At 35.9% G+C, this 15,235-nt stretch overlaps 1 protein-coding gene across 1 annotated transcript in view; it reads right to left on the minus strand.

Annotated features, from left to right (window-relative positions):
* The window catches only part of LOC143247650 (paired mesoderm homeobox protein 2-like), a 43,125-nt gene that overhangs the window by 20,186 nt on the left and 7,704 nt on the right, over positions 1 to 15,235 (minus strand). The window contains exon 2 of the mRNA XM_076496022.1: positions 5,461 to 5,642. Within this exon, the coding sequence (XP_076352137.1) occupies positions 5,461 to 5,642 (182 nt within the window). The remainder of the gene's footprint in view (positions 1 to 5,460; positions 5,643 to 15,235) is intronic.

The raw sequence follows: 15,235 nt of genomic DNA on the forward strand, positions 1-15,235 counted from the left end.
TAACAAACAGATATGTAGGAAGGGTAACAAACCCTAACAAACAGATACGTAGGAAGGGTAACAAACCCTAACAAACAGATACGTAGGAAGGGTAACAAACCCTAACAAACAGATATGTAGGAAGGGTAACAAACCCTAACAAACAGATATGTAGGAAGGGTAACAAACGTTTCATTCGAAAATATTTAGTGCGGAAGATTAACGTATTACATGTTTGTTCTCTAAATGTTTCTGTACAGTAAATGTTTTATTAGTTATACTATACTTTATTAAAGAAATAGTTTAAGTATCCAACTTTCCCAAGTATCACTAATAAAGTTAAGTACCTATGCAACGTCACACCAAACATGCTCGCCCTTTCAGCCGTAGGGGCGTTATAATGTAACGGTGAATTCCACTAATCGTTGGCAAAAGAGTAGCCCAAGAGTTGATGGTGGGTGGTGATGACTAGCTGCCTTCCCTCTAGTCTTTCAAAGCCAATTTATGGAGAGTTAGCGTAGATAGTCCTCGTGTAGCTTTGTGCGAAATTCCCAAACAAACCGAACATTACTTACAAAGTATTTAAAGGCAGTGCGCTGGTTGGCTCCCTGTTGGAGTCTAGATTTCAGAGTTTTGTTTGTAACACAGAGTTACGCAATGGGCTCTCTCTACTTTACCGCAAGGGTATCGAAATAAGATTTTTAGTGTCATAATCCAGCAGTCTTATCGCTGGGAAAGGGAGGCACATGGAAATGCTGGGGAGGGAACTTTTAGAGTTGTCAAGTAGTGTTGGAATCTGTGCGGTACCACGAGATATTTCCTACACTTTAAACTGTAGGTGGCTTATAAGAGTGACAGTTAGTTCCTTAGTGTAGATATGGTAGGAAGTAATGTGTTGTTGATGGACTTCCATTACTAGTCAGAACAGTTCAAAACAAATAAAGGCAGCGTACAATCTCAGTAGCTATATTATAAATAAATCTAAATTCTTGTAAAAGATCGTGCCCATTAATAGTCTTCGGCCAAAGGTTTATCAGCAACAAAATATCACTGATCAGTGTAAAGAAAGACGACATGCAAGTACCGTTTCTCAACAGCGTTGGTCCAAATTCCATATGAACATGTGAATACAGTGTTTACGTGCATGCATGTTCCAGGGAGATATTTTAGTTCACAGTGAATTATGTATGGCGCCAGTCACGTGACAATTACGGTCTCTCTCTTCTCTTTTTTTTTTTTTTAAGTAGATAAAAATGTTCAGTTGTTTTAACCATCGATTGCTAATTACATTTTTATGGTTTTTATTTTAACACTACTGGCGTATAAAATAAATACAGATAGCTCATTGAAAACATTCTGTAAATCAATTATGAAGTGTGTTTTTTTTCTAATTAAAACAAATGTGAAAGAAAATTATATCTTATCAACACACATATTGTGTGCATTTTGGGTGGTTTACTTTCTGGTTGTCCACCGATAAATTTAAGGACTTATAACACAAAAATCCAGATCTCGATTCCCCCAGGTGGACACCTCAGCCAGCCCAATGTGACTTTCCTCTAAAGCAGGGGTTCTTAACCAGGGGTGCGAAGATGATTCCCAAGGGGTGCGAGGATGCCCATGAATAATTAAAGCAAATCTATATTTTTACATAAGAGTATGCTTTATATTTCTCCAGGGGGTGCGAGAAATGATTACTGATTTGAAAGGGGTGCAAACACTGAAAAAGGTTAAGAACCACTGCTCTAAAGTCTAAAACACATGTTCTCTCCAGAAGTGTTACGTCTGCGGACTTATATTGCAAGAAACTGGATTTCCATACCTGTGATGGGCAGAGACAGATAGCCCTTTGTGTAGCTTTACGTACAATAACAAACAAACAACTACTATATTGTTATAACCCCGCAACTCGTAAGTTTTTACAATACTTATTAACGTATTTTTAGAAACTTATTATATAATTTATATATTATAATTATTATATAATTTATTATATATTTGTTGTTGTTTTTGTTTCAAGTTAAGTATAAAGCTACACATTGAGTTACCTGTGCTCTGTCTACCACGGGTATAGAAATCCGAGTTCTAGCGTCATTGGTCAGCAAATATACAGCTGTGCCAGGGGGTGGTTTACCGCCTCGGCATGGCCAAGTGGGTTAAGGAATTCGTCTCGTAATCTGAAGGTGGTGGGTTCGAATCTCCCTCGCACCAAACATGCTCGCTCTTTCTGGCGAGGGGTCGTTATAATGTCACAGTCAATTCTACTATTCTTTTGTAAAAGAGTAACCCAATAATTGGCGGTCGGTGGTAATGACCAGCTGCCTTCCCTCTAGTATTACACTGCTAAATTAGGGACGGCTTGTGCAGATAACCCTCGTGTAGCTTTGCGCGAAATTCAAACCAAACTGGGTGGTTTATTATATATAACATTTATTATATCTATCGTGTAACGGAATAGGACTAAGACAAGTTTGTTTGTTTATTTTGAATTCAGCACAAAGCTACAAAATGGGCTATCTGTGCTCTGCCCACCACGGGTATCGAAACCCGGGTTTAGTGTGTAAGTCCGCAGACTACACTGGGGGGCGACTCAAACAAACAATGAGTCTTATGGTTTTATAGAGATACATGAATGAAATGGTATTATACAATATTAATTATTGGGCGTAATAAACACAACAGCGTCATTATAGTAATAATTATACGTATAACTTTATTACATTTTTGCTCATTTAAATGTCAAATATGATTTTAAAAAGTCTATACTTTTGAACATAAAACATATACAAACTTTTAACTAGTCCTTTTACTGCAGTAAAAAAAAACGAAAAATGATTTACTTATAATTAATTTTGTATTCTTATGTTTACAAAACATATTTTCGCAATAATAATAATGATAAAAATTTCTTTTTATTGACCGGAGAGTCCATTTTTTTTTAGCCACGGCATAACGGCTCGTAGAATGGCTCTGGATTTTCTATTAAGTACAAATTTTTAGCTTGTAGCTCCTTCACCTCGATCGGTTTGAGATCTAATTACAGTATTGGACTCAGATGGTCAAACTGATGTATTTGATCACGCCAAAGGACTCGTAGATCAATTGAATCTAACAAGTCCTTCCTAAAAGAATTTCAATGTGAGGGTGGACCGGTAGGGATCTTAACAAACAATAAACTTAAATGTGTTAAGTGCACACCACACGCTGAGTATTGTTGTCGTACAAAAATATAACTAATAAAAAGGAGAAAAAGGGTGTCACATTTTGATTTGCTCTAATTCTGTGCGTAATCGAATTTCAAATGCCGCGGCTACTGAGAATTCCAGCTTGTTTATTTCAAGAACTAATGAAGGGGAAACATGAATGTTTTACTTATAATATTGACCAGCAGCTATTCAGAAGGAAAACCGTAAGATTAATAGTAAATAAAGGACAGGCGTCTTTTTTCGGGAGTTTAAAGGAGGTCAAAGTTCAGACCTCACTTTCATATTTAATAGCCAATAAAAGGTGAACATGGACCAAATGATCATAATTGTTCATAAAAAAGACAATTTTTAAAGAGGAGAGGATGTGATAAGAGTTACTCTGGAAACTATAAGTTACTTTTGTTGAATCAGCAAGAATTAGGTCCAACAAACTGACATCCCCTTTCCCCGTCGGAGAAGCAATTTGTCTACAATGAACTGATCTCCCCCTTCCCATCAGAGAAGAAATTTGTCTACAAGGAACTGACCTCCCCTCCCCGTCAAAGAAGAAATTTGTCTACAATGAACTGACCTCCCCTTTCTGTCAGAGAAGAAATTTGTCTACAATGAACTGACCTCCACCTTCTCCATCGGAGAAGAAATTTGTTTACAATGAACTGATCTCCCCCTTCCCATCAGAGAAAAATTTGTCTTCAACGAACTGACCTCCCCTCCCCATCAGCGAAGAAATTTGTCTACAATGAACTGACCTTCTCACCTTCCCCATCAAAGACGAAATTTGTCTACAATGAACTGACCTCCCCCTTTCTGTCAGAGAAGAAATTTGTCTACAATGAACTGACCTCCCCCTTCCCGTCAGAGAAGAAATTTGTCTACAATGAACTGACCTCCTCCTTCCCCGTCGGAAAAGAAATTTGTCTACAATGAACTGACCTCCCCCTTCTCTCTTGGAGAAGAAATTTGTCTACAAAGAACTGACCTCCCCCTTCTCTCTTGGAGAAGAAATTTGTCTACAAAGAACTGACCTCCCTCTTCTCATCAGAGAAGAAATTTGTCTACAATGAACTGACCTCCCCCTTCCCGTCAGAGAAGAAATTTGTCTACAATGAACTGACCTCCTCCTTCCCCGTCGGACCCCCTTCCCATCAGAAGAAATTTGTCTACAATGAACTGACCTCTTCTTCGTCCAATAAACTCTCTCTTCGGAGAAGAAATTTGTCTACAAAGAACTGACCTCCCCCTTCTCTCTTGGAAAATAAATTTGTCTTCTCTCTTGGAGAAGAAATTTGTCTACAAAGAACTGACCTCCCTCTTCTCATCAGAGAAGAAATTTGTCTACAATGAACTGATCTCCCCCTTCCCAACAGAGAAGAAATTTGTCTTCAACGAACTGACCTCGCCCTTCCCATCAGGGAAGAAATTTGCCTACAATGAACTGACCTTCCTCTTCCCATCAGAGAAGAAATTTGTCTACAACTCTGAATTTACTGCTTGTGTCAACACGAAAAGAGACAAGTTTTTAGTAACGTGTACATGTCTGCTGTAGACAGAGCATTAAGCAGTTACAGACATGTTCATATTCACGACATGTCTGTAAGCCCATTACATTAGTCTGACTCGGTAATTCAGGGTGTAAGATGATTGAGTTAAGTAACACACAACAGGTCTGGAATATGCTCTATACCGTATAACATATATATGGAATAAACCCTGTAACACACAACAGGTAGAGAATGTACTACATAACACACAAGATGTACGCAAGTGTACTATATAACATACAACATATATGGAGTATACTATACAGCACACAAAACGTATGGAATGTACCATATGACACATATCAGGTATACAATATATTATATAATATAAAAATGTATGGGATGTACTCTATAACACACGACAGGTATGGAATGAACTCTATTACATAAAACAGGTGTAGAATGTACCATATAACACACAAAGTATATGGGATGTACTATATAACTCACAAAATGTATGGGATGTACTATATAACACACAACAGGTGTGGAATGTACTATATAACACACAAAATATATGGGATGTACTATATAACACACAACATGTATAGAATGTACTGTATAACACAAAACAGGTTTCAACAAGTCACTTGTATGAATTTTATTTCAAATCTTTAAAAAATAATTTTGCGTCTTAAAAATGACAAATTGAATAATGGATTACTTGTCTTTTCTGTTGACTGTCACTCTGTTGGAAACAATAGAAAGCAATAAATGATAACAGATTGACATACCTGGACTCGAGCTTCGCTGAGACTGACCTTTTTGGCCAGTTCTTCTCTGACGAAAGCATCCGGATAATGTGTTTTCTCAAACACTCTTTCCAAGGCACTCAACTGTTGAGCCGTGAAAGTCGTCCGGTTCCGGCGAGGTTTCTTCCGGCGTTGGCTCGGGTCCTCACCGTCGAGACCATCTTCTGCTCCCCGTCGAAATAAAACAGTGCGCAAAAATATATAAATAGCCATGTTACAAAGTTAGGAAAAGTCGAGAAAAAAGATACACATTAGAGGTATACAAAAGCTATCTGTTGTTGATATACTCGAAACTGAACCACAAAAAGAACAGCAACACAACAACGCTGAATAATGTTGCAAACTGAATAAAACAAACTTAGTTATATTAAAAAAGAAAATACAACAATTTCATTCTTATACTTCATTGGATTTATGTCATAATTTCGAATTTTATGACAATTAAGAAAACAGTTATATTGACAATAAAATTTAGAGACTTGGATAAAAGGCTTAGACAGGGTATTGGTTACAAAATTTAGTTGAGTGGACTACAATTAGCTGAAAGCTTAAAAAGTCTGTTTGTTTTGGAATTTCGCACAAAGCTACTCGAGGGCTATCTGTGCTAGCCGTCTCTAATTTAGCAGTGTAAGAGTAAAGGGAAGGCAACTAGTCATCACCACCCACCGCCAACTCTTGGGCTACTCTTTTACCAACGAATAGTAGAATTGACCGTCACATTATAACGCCCCCACGGCTGAAAGGGCGATCATGTTTGGTGCAACCGGGATTCAAACCCGCGACCCTCAGATTACGAGTCGAACGCCTTAACCCACCTGGCCATGCCGGGCCGTTATAAACGTCTTTCACTACACTCGTGTTTCTACAACAGGCAGCTGTCGCCCAATTAGCTACAGGAAAAAAATTACCAAAGATTTATTACTGTTTTACAGTAAAGCATAAAGCTACACAATGGACGGGTATCGAAACTCAATTCTTAGTGTTACAAGACCTCATAGTTACCGCTTAACCAATGGTGTTGGTAGTAGTGGAGATGGAGGGCGTATCAAAATGTTTTGTTTATACAGTTAGCTAGTTCAACGTTACAAACTACCACTAATAATGTTTTTTTGCAGAATCATGTTAAAATCAAAAGCAACTTGGAAACGAAACAGTTGGTAAATACCGATAGTAATATCTGCGGTCACGGTCTGTAACATGTCGGATTAAACCTTAAATAAACATTACACACTTCGTTTGAAAGGATTTACTAAGAAAAACAACGCCCTCTATATGTTGGCAGACAGCTAAAAAATTAGCTTTTGCCACCTTCGTCTGGACGAGAAGGCTATAGGATTCCTAATAAATTTAAAAATATTTTGTATTATAAGACGGTTCTGACTGATACTGTAAGTCCACAATCGTTACTTCAATAAAAGGCTTTCATTCGGTAAAAGTTCATTCCACACACACACAGCTTTCGTTGTTGACTATGTAGCAACAGTTTTTGTTTTGTTTGTCTTAATTTCGCGCATAGCTACACGAGGGTTCCCTACGTTAGCCGTCCATAATTTAGGAGTGTAAGACCAGATGAAAAGCAGCTAGTCATCACCACCAACCGCCAACTCTTGGGCTACTGTTTTACCAACGAATAGTGTGATTGCCCGCACCGTTATAACGCCCCCACGGTTGAAAGGGCGAGCATGTTTGGTGTGACGAGGATTCGAACCCTCGACTCTCAGATTAAGAGTCGAGCACCCTAACCACCTGGTCATGCCGGGGCCTATTTGCAACAGCAACGAAGATCTAGTTTGTTACTTGTGGTTATATTACTTCATTATGATCGATTTAAATATTTTGTTAGGCCTAACAACGATAATTCGTAAAGAGATCGTCATTCCCAAACTCACAATACAATAGTCGACACAAGCTCCTAGCCAGGTCTGGAAGTGGGTGGATGGGTTTGTTGTCGACACAAGCTCCTAGCCAGGTCTGGAAGTGGGTGGATGGGTTCGTTGTTTGTTTTTGTTGTGTGTGTTTTGTTTTGTTTTTGGCTCTAAGTGGAACTCGTTTCACGTGTGACTTTAGTGTCGAGAGATGAAAAAAATGCGAAATATATATAATAGTTCCTTGCTGTTTCTGTAAGTATACACAGTGTTACAAAAGTAATTATATAATGCGAAGTCACCATCAAAGAAAGGAGAAAAGTATGTTAATAGGCCAGCGGAACTAAGGTGTAAGTGGAGGAGGGCTCATCCGCATCCCCTCAGATCCCCCTGACCACGTTCCTTCTCTCACCCTTCACTGCTACTTCCTTTGACACGTCGGAGTGTTTGTATTTTTTATAATTTAATTACAGCTGTAATCAACTACCAACTTTCCGTCTGATTTAATTATCTCTTCTTTATTTGGAATTAAGCACAAAGCTACACGATGGGCTATCTGTGCTCAGCCCACCACGGGTATCAAAACCCGGTTTCTAGCGTTGTAAGTCCACAGGCATACCGCAGTGCCACTGGGGGGTTCATTATGTATAACAACTATTATATTTATTGTATAACGAAATAGTATCCTAACACCTAATAACTGAAACTCACGATTAGTGGGTCTTGTTTTGGTAATTACACAACTCTAACCCAGTAATATTGAGATAAATTGTCATTAACGTTAGAACACAATTACCATTGTACACCGTGGGCAATCGTTTTTTGTTTTTTTTTAAATGTTTTTCTAAACTTCTTTATGCACCAGAGTAATTATAGGCCCGCGTTTGTTAGTCACAAGACATCAGTAACAAGTAAAAGAAATAAACAATAAAAAAAAAGCCCCATCAATATTGCAATTAATTCCAATAGTTACTACTAGGGGTCGTCTGTGTCATTTTACATAGAAAATAGTTTATTCCATCAAATTTTGTTAATTCAGTTCTCTACATCGAATATTATATAATATATCGACCTTCCATCGATAGTGAACTGCGTAAAAAACAAGTCGTTGATTAAAGAGCTAATACTTTGGTGCTGGGTCGTCTATACCCGCGAAAAGAAATTCACCGATGGTACAGAGACGGCCTTTTTGTAGAGAAGCAAGTGCCCGGAATTCTTCGAAATGAAATGATTTAATTACAGCGACTCATAGAGAAATGGCACTTTAAATTCTAGCGCCTAGACATAACTTGTGGTGACAAGCATGTCTTTGCTCAATTTGTAAGCCTTGTATTGATATTAAAGATAAAAAAACAAACTAGTAACGTATCAAGAGTGAAACGTAAAACTATTTCAGATACAGGAATTTGGTTACATTAGCGGAAGGAAATAACTGGTGCAGAACTAATTATACCAAGCTAGGAATAGCTGTACTTATCAAGAAGAAGAAAAGAGTTCTTAACGTCTCAAGAAGCCACTTGAGAAAAACCATTGATGGTTTACCTAGGTTACGCTATATTATCTGGACTTGGGAAACATCTCTCACAGAACTTTATCATTTGTTGAAAACAATTTTGTCAGCCCGATAAACCCTTGTAACTTATACAAACTATCCTGAAAGAGATAATAGAACCTTATAATCAGGATAAATATTCTTAAAATAGCCCATTACGGCATGGTGATAAAAACATAATATCATGAAACAGCCCACTATGGCATGGTGATCAAAACATAATACTATGAAACAGCCCACTATGGCATGGTGATCAAAACATAATACCATGAAACAGCCCACTATGGCATGGTGATCAAAACATAATACCATGAAACAGCCCACTATGGCATGGTGATCAAAACATAATACCATGAAACAACCCACCACGGCATGGTAATCAAAACTTAATATCATGAAATAATCCATTAGGCCCTTTGAAATTATGTGAAGCTGTCCTTATACAGCCCGCTACAGCCTTGTAATAAGAAAATACTGGCTTTATATTGTCCATTAAACCCTTCTAATCAGTACGTTGTTATGCTGTCTTGAAGTAGTCCATTAAACTCTTGTAACCGTAAGAAAATATATCTTGAAGCATAAACAACTCTCTAAAATCAGAGTACACTTCGGGGAAGAGTTCAGGTATTCAGAAATGATTAGAAGAAACTGGACTGAAGACAATATACAAATAACCCTGTACTTCATGTTCCTGTTATGTGTTGATAGTTCTTAAAAAAATACGTTCACTACCTCCCTCGCTGTGGGTCAACGGTAAGTTTAGTGCCTTACAACAACGCTAAAATTTGTTGTTCAATTCCCCTGCGATGAACGAAGCGCGGATAGCCAATTGTGCAAGTTTGATGTAAAACAAACAAATTTGGAAATTTGTATAAAAAGTTTGTTTGTTTTGAATTTCGCGCAATTCTACTCAAGGGCTATCTGTACTAGCCGTCCCTAAGTTAGCAGTGTAAGACTAGAGGGAAGGCAGCTAGTCATTACCACACACCGCCATCTCGTTGGACTACCTTTTACCAACGAATAGGGGGATTGACCGTAACATTATAACGTCCCCACGGCTAAAAGGACGAGTATGTTTGGTGCGACAGGGATTCGAACCCGCGACTCTCAGATTACGAGTCAAACGCCTTAACCCACCTGGCCATGCTGGGCCATTGCATAAAAGTAACTATATCTCTGCTTATGTGAAGAACAAAACCCTACTGAGTGAAGTTTATAAGATTATTCAAAATGCACTTACTGTTTGACTGTTCTTTGTAACTAATCTAATCCTAAAACAACGTTGCTAAAACGGAATGTTCGATTCATTTTTCAGAGGTACCTCGAGTAATGAACACAGTTGTTTTTTCTGTTCCCTTATTGTCAGTTCCATTGCATCAGAAGCTATAGTAATCTCCCCTAAACCTTTAATAAACGTTGTTAATTCTATATCTATTTGTCGATAAATACACAATGCAAGGCATAACTTATGTATTATTATTAATGCCTAGTTATTAGATGGGTTAATATGTTCAGAAGCAGGATAAATCTAAAGGATAAATTTAGAAATTTAGTTTTCATTTTAATTGTGGTTCTCAAACTTTTTCAGACTTGAGTATCTAGACCTAATTTAGAAAAACAAACAATTAGTTGCAAAAATTAAGACTTTTAACAGTATCCATTAATGAAAAGGATTCCATTTGCTTTTTCTGACACAGTTGACAAATATGTGATATAGTTTTGTTGTTGTTGTTTTCAATTTGAAAGAAATAAAATAGTAGTGACTCTATGCGGACAGAGGGCGACTCTAGAAATGAAGCGAGCAATGTTTATATGTAAGATGAAATTTTAAATTGGGCTTATTACAAATTCTATAATTTTTACATCAAGTTTTTCGCGTATCCCTGATACTAGCTCCACGTACCACAGTTTGAAAATCACTGCTATGGAGAATACGAAAAAATATGCCGGAATTTATTTTAAGAAAATATTTCGATTCGTTGTAAAAAAAAGTAAATTATAACTAGATAAACGAACATCCTTTGTTCGACTTTTATATTGACGGTGTCATTTGATATTGGCCACAGTGTTTGTTTGGGCTTGTGTGAAGAAAAAGACATGGAATCCATTGTATTTTAAGGTTTCAGAAAGATATTTTGAAATAGCGTCTTTGATACCTTTGTTTAATTGTAGAAATTAGTTGTTCAAACTTTGCAAAAATAAGGTGATGAAATGTGTGCACACGCGTAAGCGTAATGTTTCCTTTAAACGCCATTGAACCTTCTTTCTTTTCATTTTCTAGGAAAATAGTTGGTTGAGTGTGTTCAGCATAAGTGGCTTTGTAGGCCTAACTAAAGTTTATAAGTGGCTTTATAGGCCTAGCTAAAGCTTACGAGTGACCTTATAGGCCTAACAAAAGCTTATGAGCGACTATATAGGCCTAATTAAAGCTTATAAGTGGCTTTATAGGCCTAGGTAAACCTTATGAGTGACCTTATAGGCCTAACTAAGTGGCATTATAGGCATAACCGAATCTTATAAGTGGCTTTATAAACTTAACTAAAGCTTATAAAGTGTCCTATTAGAAAAGGATATTTATTGTTTTTGATACGCACAAAACTACATGGTGGACTATTTCTAGTATGACCACTGCGAGTATCGAAACTCGATTTTTAGCGTTATAAATTCTATGACTTACCAGTGAGCTACCAGGGAGAGAATATTAGAGAAGAAACTCGCACAAATTTACAATGTGGTCATATTAGAATTCTTATATAACATACAGGCGAAGTAAATTTGCTAAGTTTTTGCTTTATCTTAACTCTTTGAGTTCTATGCGGATTAATAATAGCTTAATGGTTGACATTCTGGACTACGGACTAGAAGGTTCAAACCATAATATGCCACCAAATTCGTTCCGAACTTTCACCTATGAGGTTTATGTATATTACAATTAATCTTTCTCCTTAACGATGACAGTACCCTATTAATATATTAATTTATATCTGACATTAATCCTTGTGTAAAGAAGAATATTATGTTAATCTAACAATTAGTTATCAACTACTGATGTATAATTATAATAAAGTGGTTTAGTTTCCGGAAAACTAACTACAAGTTTCAACAGAATATTCGATAATCTTATTAAAATTCACAAACGAACAACATTTTATAATACACAATTAAAATCATTACGTAAATCGATCAGCGGTTATAAATGTCACTCTACATGCTTCAAAGGGGATTCATGTCGCCTTCAGGAGCTTGAAAAATAGTTACTGTGTGTTATAAAGGTACAAAACTCATGGCCATAGTTTACAGACAAAAAAAATCACGCCTTCTGGATAAAAAATTATGTATTATAAAAACCTTGTTCGTTTAAGTATTTTGGTGCTTTAAAACACTTTAATTTTAACCTTTTAATATTAGTCTTGTTTTCAATCTACTATATTATATCTTACATTAGGCCTACTGTAGTTATTACAATTAATATGTTATCAATCTACTATATTATATCTTACATTAATCCTGCTGTAGTTATTACAATTAGTATGTTATCAATCTACTATATTATATCTTACATTAATCCTGCTGTAGTTATTACAATTAGTATGTTATCAATCTACTATATTATATCTTACATTAATCCTGCTGTAGTTATTACAATTAGTATGTTATCAATCTACTATATTATATCTTACATTAATCCTGCTGTAGTTATTACAATTAGTATGTTATTAATCTACTATATTATATCTTACATTAATCCTGCTGTAGTTATTACAATTAGTATGTTATTAATCTACTATATTATATCTTACATTAATCCTGCTGTAGTTATTACAATTAGTATGTTATTAATCTAATAGTTTATATCTTACATTAATCCTGCTGTAGTTATTACAATTAGTATGTTATTAATCTAATAGTTTATATCTTATATTTCACAGTAGGGAAGTGTTATGTATTATTATGAGGTTGATTGTAATATCAAATGATTCTCGTATTAAACTGTGACAGTGATATGAAACACACCTTTATCAGGTTTAATAGGAACTGATAACGGTGAAAAAAACCTTTTGTAAACAAAGGAAAAATGTCGTAACAAAAAGCAGGTAGACTTTCTTATCACTACAGTCTGTAGATAAAAATAACTTTTACTTACTTTATTAACACAATTTCACTTGATCTTTTCGCTAATTTTTCAGAAAGTAATTAGAAAACACATTTATTTGTTTCTTTCTTTCCAGAATTTCGCGCTATGCTACCACATAAGGGTTATGAGCCTAATTTTGAACTAATAGTTGGTTGCCTGCGAAGCGACGGGCTGTCAATGTTGTGTGCCCTACGACCATCAAGGTCCAGGTGTGAGCTTCCGATCGTTTAAAAAACTTGAGGGTTTGGATTAATGGACTACATGGAAAGCAACTAATCATCAAAACCGACCGCCAACTTTTGGGTTACTGTTGCCTTATCGAAATTTGACAGACCGCGAACCATAAATCCTTGGAATAAGACACCAGCAAAAAATATATACAACATGTTTTTGAACAGGTAACTTACGTATCGGTTTAACAGAACTTTTGCGTCATTTTTGTTTATTAAACTATGGTATACTCAAGGAATATTTTCATTAAAAAAATCACCTAGTTACACGTGACGGAAAAAATCAGTACACTAAACGTAAAATAAAACGCGAATATTTTAAAATTATAATTTACCTTTCACCTATTGAACTGTTTCGAAAGTTTCCTAAAGTGTTCGGTTGAAACCTTATTCGAACTGTTGTCGTTGTTTTATGTTGTGTTTTTTAAATCATTATGTATAAGTAAGTTGAATTTAGCGCTTTTTTGTCAGAACATTGTGAACTGCCTTGTTAGGTTCATTTCTAGAGGTCGAAATCAAAGTGAAATATATCCTTCCGATATGAATCAGCAGAGCTTTCAAGATGCCATTCTTGGTAACGCCATCAGACGGGGCTTTGAGACTGACTCGGCTTTAATTTCTCTGTTAGTATAAAAGAAGGAAAGAAAACAGCAAACTAGACTTCTGCTCAGTGTTTATTGCAATACATGGAATTAAATAGGACACTGATGGCTGATGGCAGACGAAAGTACGTCAGCCAGAATATGCGATCAATGGCTGTTTTATTACGTTGTTTACTACGAGAGTTTGAAAATCGAACTCTTAATGTCGAATATTCATACGTAACCAATACATTGATGGAATGAAATCAGAGTTCCAATGAATGAATTTTCATTGGACAACATTTCCACTGGACACGTCTATAACTAAGTATCTCAAATTGAAATGAAGCTACTTTAATGTCTTTAGGTGTAGCACAAACCTTTACTAACTTGAAACTTAGCTTCCTCATAATGAGATCTACTTTAATTCGCGACTAATTTTGGTATTTGGTAGTTTTAATTTTAGCGGCACTCTACACTACACATGGGCTGAACGTTCAGGTCAGAGTTCAAGCTCTAAATGTTACTAATTTGACACTAGTATAAAAATAGAGAGTAACCAATCATCACCAGTTAATCTGTTGATATGATACTTGCATAAAGTGTTTAGATATAAACCAGTTATATTCTCTCAGCTTGTAGTTTGTGTTAATGGTAAACATAATAAGGCTATCTGCTGCTAGCCCTAATGTTTGGACTACTGACCAGAAGGACGGCAGCACCCTATCACCACCATTCATGCCACGAGATTGACTATTACTTTTATAACACATCTGCAACTTAAAATACAAGGAATATTTAGTGATGTTGCATGGAATACCCGGCTCTCCCCCTCGGAAATCCGGTGCTCTACCAAAGGGTCAATTAACGCCCTCTATTCGTTCCTTGAGAACTACTTCTAGAGAACAAATTAAATTAACCTGGAGTTAATCTATAGAATAATTATATATGTGTGGATATATACGTGCAGTGTGTATTATATTAATCTGCATAAAATAAAAGTGCTGAGTGATTATTAGTTTTATAGCTAGTTTCGATGTTAGTAAATAATTCTCGTCGTGATTATCAATTATTTTATTTAGAAAAAAGGACACGCAGATAAAAGACATGGAAATTAGGAAAAAATACAAAAATAATAGATGATTTGGTATCCATTGACTCAATAAGTAATACAAGAAATAGTAAATAACACGAAACCAGGGCTTGTTTTACTAATACATAAATAAGTTGTAATTTGTTTAACATTATGAACACGAAGCAGTCTGTGTATACATGTATATATGTGCATTTGTATAATAAGTATATCTTTTTTGGTTTATGTATTTAGTCTCTGGATAAAGTTAAAATGCTGTTTTGCACTTCTGGAAATATCGTTCCGTTGTTTCTAACAAACA

This window comes from Tachypleus tridentatus, chromosome 3, assembly GCF_004210375.1.
Source record: "Tachypleus tridentatus isolate NWPU-2018 chromosome 3, ASM421037v1, whole genome shotgun sequence".
Lineage (NCBI taxonomy): Eukaryota > Metazoa > Arthropoda > Merostomata > Xiphosura > Limulidae > Tachypleus > Tachypleus tridentatus.